General features: G+C 44.6%; 1 protein-coding gene and 1 pseudogene across 1 annotated transcript; both read left to right on the top strand.

The window, feature by feature from the left end:
• Positions 1-1222: 1222 nt before the first annotated feature.
• On the top strand, positions 1223-1711 carry LOC123059370 (pathogen-related protein-like; annotated as a pseudogene).
• A 1057-nt stretch (positions 1712-2768) lies between these two features.
• LOC123057236 (probable ubiquitin-like-specific protease 2B) lies at positions 2769-5448 on the top strand. Its single transcript, XM_044480319.1, has 9 exons — positions 2769-2805; positions 3676-3838; positions 3919-4086; positions 4170-4304; positions 4681-4762; positions 4875-4973; positions 5100-5150; positions 5243-5293; positions 5419-5448. Exons 1-9 carry the CDS (start codon positions 2769-2771, stop codon positions 5446-5448), a joined length of 816 nt encoding a protein of 271 aa, XP_044336254.1.
• The last annotated feature ends 2313 nt before the right edge of the window (positions 5449-7761 follow it).

Genomic DNA, 7761 nt, shown 5'->3' with positions numbered 1-7761 from the left:
TGGTCTCAAATAGTCATAGATCTATGACCAATTCTTTCAGGGTCACTGACAGAAGGTCACTAGTTGACATATTTCTTGTAGTGGTAGTACCGGTCGGCAGAGCGCCGCGACCAGCTCCGCCACAAACCGAGGCGGCAGCGGCGATAGGTGGCCCTCGCTTGGAGGGTGGCTGACCGCGACCTGCCATGCCGCCGGCGGATGAGATCCTCCTCGCCCGTCCAGTGCCCAACGAAGGAAATCCCGGACTCGAAGCCCTAGACACAATCGTAGGATGGACTGTCGGCGGTGATACATGCACGTACGTCCGCTCTGGGCTACGCGAGGCTTGGGCCTCTGGTTGGGCCTCGCCCGCACCATGAGAACCCATGACCGTCGCCACATCCAAAACCATATCCAGCTCAGGCCCACAGCCCAATACCGCATTCAAACGAGCCCGTCTGGCCGCTCGAACAGTGTTCGCCAGCGGCGGTGGCCGGGAAGAGTTGTGAACTACGATACAAGCATCTGGTATTGCAGGAAGAAGTAGAAAGTCTCCATGCGGAACTAGAGACAGAGAAAGCAATCATGGGAGGTAAACTTTTCATCCTAGGAACCACCATGCCGCGCCACAACAACCAAGGTGAGCACATGTTGTTAGTTGTGCTATTGCTAGTTTGCTACATGTTCACTACTAGGGAAAACCTTATACACAGAAATTTATCAGTGACGCAGTTTAAAAATGGACGCTACTGCTAATTAGTAGTAGAGAGGGGTATAAAAACCGCGCTACTAATAAGTTGATAGTAGTAGCGAGGGGTATAAACCTGCGCTGCTACTAAATGGTCTCCAACAATGTCCCCGGGATAGGCCATAGTAGTAGCGAGGGGTATAAAACAGACGCTACTACTAAATAAGTAGTAGTAGCGCAGGTAAGACCCCACGCTACTACTAAGCGTGTCCACCCCGGCCGATCCATCCCACCCCACCAACCATCTCGTCCCACACTCCCACTCCACCCACCCCCGTCTAAAAAAAATCCACCTCCCATCCAGATCCCCTCCTCCTCCTCCCGCGGCCGCACGACGCGCCAGTCGCCCTTCTTCCGCGACCTCGCCTCCCCCGTCCCCCATGGAGCAGCAGAGGAGGGAGACCAGGCACCCAGATCCGCCCTTCTCCGGCCTGCGCCAACACCGGCCATGGCGCGACCCAACAGGTGAGGAGGGAGACCAGGAGTGCGGGGGTGATGGCCATGGGCGGCTACAACGCGTTCCTAGCGACCACGCTGCCGCTGGAGCACCGCATATACGACCCGGACGCGGAGTCGCTGTAGTCGGCCACGACCACGTTCCTCACGGCGTTCCCCCGGGGCTTCGCCATCAAGGTGCTGGACGTGTACAGCGGCCCGCCCATGGGTGTCTTCAAGTTCCGGCTGGGGCTACATGGAGGGCCCGTTCAAGGGCCACCCTCCGCACAGCCGCCGCGTTGTGTTCTTCGACGTCCGTGTCTTCCACGTAAGTTCATTTGACAGTAATTAATGGTGTATTATTGGTTTTGTTCAAAGATAAGTGACCTGCAACCCTGTGATGATATATAGGTCGATGAAGACACCAAGGTGGAGAAGGCAGAGTTCTTCTACGAGCGTGGCAACTTCCTCGCAAACTTCTTGTCTGCGCCTGCTACTTCTGCTTCTGCTGCGTCGGCTTCAGGTTGCCCTGTGATGAGAGGAGACTGAAGCGCGACAGAATCGGTGAAACATGCTTGTCACTAGCTAGTATTGTCTTCAGGCTCTCTCTCTCTCTCTCTCTCGGGAGGACGCCGCCCTTCCTCTGCTCCCTGTCCAAGCAAGCAAGCTCTGGATCCACCCCCACAACCACGGCATCGGCACCGGCACCGGAGGCCTCGGAGATGCAGCTCCGTCGCGCAGTCGTCGAGCCAAGGTACTCACTCCCCTCTTCCTTTTGCTTCGCTCATGGGTCATCAAATTTGCTTGCTACAGAAACATTAGAGAGGACAAGTCAATAAAACTGAACCTTTCTTCAGAGACGAGATGAGAGGAGAAAAGTTTGATATTTTCCTGTGATTGGAGACAGTAGGAAAATTTGACACTTGCGGAAATGCCAAGCTGATTAGGCATAGGAACCCAATCCATTCTGATTAGGGAGAGCCACTAGTAATTGCAGCAGACTTGACTTTGCACTCGTACGTTCAGACGAATGAATATATGCATCAGTCTTTGTTTGGCATGCCAAAACTGAGACGTGCAGATTCATCCATTTCTAAGCATCACCAATCCTGATCAGTTCCTAATGTAGATTTGGAGTTGGACACAGTAGAAACAACACACGCAACTTGACTTGATTCAGTCGGTTAATTTTACTGCTGTAGGTGTATCATGTGCCTTACTTCCTAAAGTTGGATCATCACCGACAGTGTATAATTTGTTTGTTCGATTTGGATGCAGCAGTAGCGCTCCGTGGGGGACATCAACATCAGCCTCGACGGTTCGGTCATCTACTCCTACCACCACGACTCCCCGCCAAAGGTCGATCTCTCTCTCTATCTCTCAGCTGTGAGCTAGTTCCTAATACTGTTCCTATTAAGAATCCAGTCCATCCTGGGAAGAGCCCACTGTAGGTACTACAGCACACCTTCTTTATGGATATCAACATGCTTGTCTGAAAAACATAGATAGTAGGTGACACTAGTAACTCAGCAAACTTGACTTTGCACTTGTACGCACAGACAAATGAATCTGCATCATTCATTGTTTGGCATGTCAAAACTGAGACATGCAGATTCATTTGCAAGCATCACTGATGCAGATCGGTTCCTTCTCTGTTTGTTGGAAACTGAGCTTTGTTCTCTGTTTGGTTGGTCCAGTGATGAGCGAGCAAATTTGGCAAGCACCAGGCCAACTGGAAGGCAGGCCCCATCAGAGCCAAGAGCATGCCGAAGAAGGCGGCGGCATATGTATGATGCTTGCTTCTTCTAATCTGCCGTCTTATGTCATGCCTGTAGTGTATGGTGGCTGTATATATATATGGTGATGATTTTATTTGTTTCTTCCATTTGGATGCAACAGATGTGGTCCATGGATGTTAGAATGAGGAACTGTATGATAGTAGATACGGCAACAGTGTAATAGTATAATCAGGAATAACGACATTTCCATCACTATTGTGTTTTCTTGAACTGTATGCATAAAATGGAATTTGTCGATTTTATTTTTTTTAATTCCTAATTCGTTAGTAGTGGCGTGGGGACAAATATGCACGCTACTGGTATTTAGGATACTAGTAGCGTTGGTATTATAGACGTGCTACTACTATTTCATTAGTAGTAGCGTGGGTTCATAATAGTAGTAGCGTGGGTGGAAACGCGCTACTACTAACTTTGTTAGTAGTAGCGTGGGTTGAACCCACGCTACTACTAACTATTAGCTGTAGCGCGATACTAGTAGCGCGGGTACCCACGCTGCTAGTAGCCATTTTACCCGCGCTGCTAGTAGCCTTTTCCCTAGTAGTGGTTGTATATTATTTTAGTATTGTGCTCACCCCTATATGTGACTTATCTGGATGATTTCCTACACCGAGTATGAAAAACTTAAAGAGAAATGAATTTTAAGCGCATGTGTTTTGACCTGTTATGTATGTGTGTGTCATTATCTCTCAGTCATTTCTATTTTTCCATGTGTAGAGTGCCAAGACAAATACCCCCATAAGAGTAAAGGCGGAGAAGCAAATTCCACCTTTCAAGATCACCTCCCTCCCCCAAAAATTTCAAATCGTAGTACATATAACGTGAGGGACAAAACAAGTAAAGGGATGCTTGGTGATGAAATTTTTGAATTGTACATGGAGTATGTCCTGCCTTTTTCTTAGATTATTAATTTCCAATTTACTTTTATTAGTATATTTGTTACTACAACTGTTTATGTAGGGATCTTTGGATGGGCATACATCCGGAAAAGAAGAGTGACTATGCGTACCTGGATTCGTTGTGGTTTGATATGTACATCATTGGGAAACATAAATCAAAAGTCCTTAAATGGGTAAAAGCTAAGAAAATATTCACAAGAAGATATGTATTTGTCCCCATTGTTTATTGGTATGTTGCTCGCTTTCTTATCTTGCACAATCACTTATTTTATTGGCATGATACTGAATATTCACTTCCTTGACTAAATGTAGGGGACATTGGAGCCTCCTTGTGTTGTGTAATTTTGGCGAGACTAACTACTTGGGTACTCCAAAGGGGCCACGCATGCTACTGTTGGATTCACTTAGAACAACACAACCAAAGAGGTTGCCATCCGTCATCTACAGGTTTGACCCATTTAGTTCCTCCATCTCTAAGCATCCAAAAAAATATGAACATGATGATATATCTGATAACATGTTTACGTATTTCCCTATAGCATGCTGTCCGCGAGTCAAGATATCAAAACAATAATGTATTGTTTTAGATTATTATCCATAATAGTATCCTACCATGGTGTTTGTATGTCCAAAATTATATATACCACATGGTGCATTGTACTTAGACTTTGCATGGAATGGACGTCAAAAGCAAACCGACGCCACAATTTATGTTCACATAATTGGTTTGTTCATACATTTACATGATCTATATATAGCCCATAAATGGCAACCTTATTCTGAATCTCTTATATTTATCAAACCATTATTGCTTGCGTGGCAGCTTCATTATTGATATTTTAAAAACAGAAGAGCAGGAAGAGATAGGGCAGTTCACAAATCAAGTCCAGCTTGAGTTTCCTGAGGTGTGAAGTTTACATCTGGAACTCTGTCTATTTTTATATTTTGCTAAATTATCCTCTAAATTGGTTTTTCTTAATATTATGATTTTTGTTTATGGTTCTTATATAATTACAGGTTCCACGGCAAAGTGGAAATGATTGTGGTATATATGTTCTGTATTTTATATACTGTTTTCTCAAAATCGAAAAACTGGGAGAAGATTTGAGCCAGCTGGTGCGTCACGGATTTGAAGCTTTACAAAATATTCTTATTTGTGCCTTGCAAAGTCTTTTTCCAATTTGTTTCTTTACGCAAATTGTTTTACTAATTTGTTGATTTATGTGATGACCCTGTTCTAAGGGTGCATTGTTCGACCCAGAGGTACTACAGAACCTGGAGGACATCCGCAAGGCTATTCTTTTATACCAAGAGTATGCTCATCCGACCGACTTTATTTCTTGTTTGTTAAACTGTGGTCTTATTTCCCCTATACTTCTCTGCAGGAAACAGGATGCCACTATTACAGAGTAGGTCATATGGCAAGATTGAATCAAGTAAACTGTACACATACTTGTTATTGGGTAATGGGAGATTGGTGCATATGATAACATCATTTTATATTCTATAATGCTCGCTATCTTATGTTAATTGTCCATGCTTTTCTCTCTTACTTACCCAGGTAACAGTCAAGAAGAAGCTTCAGTGGTAGTCGGCCCATAGTTCTTCATACCGAATCTAGAAACGTTTCCAGTCGTTCAATAAAATCTAAGATACCATTTGCATTTGATATATTTATTTTGCAGTTCAGCATTACCAACTTATATCATTTGGATCACATGTGATCGAGTATAACTGTCCTTTTGAATAATTATTACCAGGGGTAATTCTTGTCCAGATAATTTCTCTTGGGGCATTTGTTCTGTCTAGATGCTTCCCGTTCTGGATGAATAATGTGCACCATTACTGTTATTTTCACGCATATGCATCGGGTTGGTTTCAGTAACCAGAAATTAATTAGCAGTATGTTATGATGGTTTCAGTAGAAATATCACTTTTTGTTTGGGTAATTAAGAAAAGAGTAGACCGTGGTCACAGCACAGTCGATCTGTAGCATGCAGGTAGCTGGGTAGGAGCGATGGTGGATCGGCATCATGCATGATGCGTAAAGGATTGAGTTGAGACCTTGGAATTGAAATGCCTTTTGCTTACTCAGCATCTCCATGGCTCCGCTACGTACGTCGGTGTGGAATCCACCGGAGTGCAGTACTAGCTCAGCAGGAAACGTCCCCTAATAAAAAGGGGAAAAGCTCAGCAGCAAACTTACTCAAGATTGGAGATGCTACCATCCCATTCATATGTGTCTGTGGCAAAAACATCCGTTCGCCAGTGTGTTGATGCCAGGTAGAGTGTGATTTGCTTACCTTGCCAGAACTGTGCCGACACGGTTTTATTTGTGGAGCGCCACTAGCCGTCGATCGGTGCTGGAGCATGCACATCCAGCATTCGAGTTCTTGGCTTAGAGCATCTCTAGCTAGCTGATGCTATATATGGTATAATCAATACTCGAAATAGAGGGGGGGGGGGGGAATCGTGGTATAGCAGATAGTCGGTTCCATCGTCCATAGCTTGATGTCCGCAAAAATATCCTAGACTTGAAAGACGCCTCCACGTCTATGCTGAAGCGTGTTGAGCTAGAGTTTTTTGGGCACCTCCAAGTCCGTGATGCAAAGCTTGTACGCGTGCACAGTCCCGTCCTGGTTTGCGATGATCCTCAGGCTCTGTCACTTTTTCGGAATATCAATGACATAAAGTCATCTCGTTGGACAAAACATGGAACTGTCCTTTGTGTGTAGAGTGCTCTACAAGGTTTGCTGAATACTTAATGTTCTTTTCTAGATTCTTTAGAATTTTTAGGTTGATTTTTTCCTTGCCAAGCAGGTGCTTCTACTGATTCCCTTAGCTTGATTTCATGTTTTTGCATAATCTTGTGGAATATACTTTCCAACATGCTAAGAACAGCCAGCTCCCTTGCGTCTAAGATGTAGCCGCATGCCAAAAGTTAGGGTTCTGGGCATAGTTGGTATGACCGATAGTGGATAAGTGCGAGAACCTATCATGTCTATGCTATATCAGTGAGAGTAGTTATAAAGTGTGATAGCTGGTATGATAAGTTGCAGAGCTTGTCATACTTGTTGAAACCTCAGGCAGATTGTTTAGCAACGTATAACATTTAGGGAATTTATTGAAAAATGTTTTGGATCCATGTGTGAATATCATGTTTCTCAAGCTAGTAGTAAGCATCCAGACAATCTACCCACATGTTATCACAGTTTTATGTCCACTTGGGGCGGTTGGCAGATCTTGCAATAGCCCAAAGTTGCTTCTTCAAAGTCTCACCTCTGAATCCTGCATGATTAAAGTTCTGGTTGCAGTGCATTAATCCAGCCCCGCATAGGATCAATTAGCAAGAGTTTGAACAAAAATCAAGCATGAAACACAAATCGGAAAACAATGTCAGGACGACTTACTTTCTGCCAGGCACTCACTATTGTGTAAGGAGCAGTGTTGGTGATATTCAGGTCGTCTTTCGGAGTGGTTAGGAACCACTTCAAGGAACCTATGCACTCTACTTTAGCCTAAGCCATTGTTGCTATTGGGAAAATGCAGTCATTAGGATCAATGCCAACTATTGTGAATATCTTCTCCTTATACTTTGTTTCATGTGGCAAGCATCAATGAATATGATAGGCTGCAACCTACTAACCAGCCTCTTTTGCAAGCATCATAAGGCCAATATATAGTACGCAGGCAATCCCTTGGTACCGGGTCTTCTTTGGTTGACGCCAACTCAGTGGAAAGGAAGAACGTGGACCCTGGGTTTGACCTTGTCACCTCATGTCCATAATCCCACAACATTTGAAACCGTTGTGTCTAATCACGGACGCGGATTTTTAGAGCTCAGGTTTCTGGACACCCCTTATCCTTATATCCTCCAACATTGCTTTGAGATCCGTGCTAGACA

This window comes from Triticum aestivum, chromosome 3A, assembly GCF_018294505.1.
Source record: "Triticum aestivum cultivar Chinese Spring chromosome 3A, IWGSC CS RefSeq v2.1, whole genome shotgun sequence".
NCBI classification, from domain to species: Eukaryota; Viridiplantae; Streptophyta; class Magnoliopsida; order Poales; family Poaceae; genus Triticum; species Triticum aestivum.
This window is presented reverse-complemented; position numbering and strand designations above follow the sequence as displayed.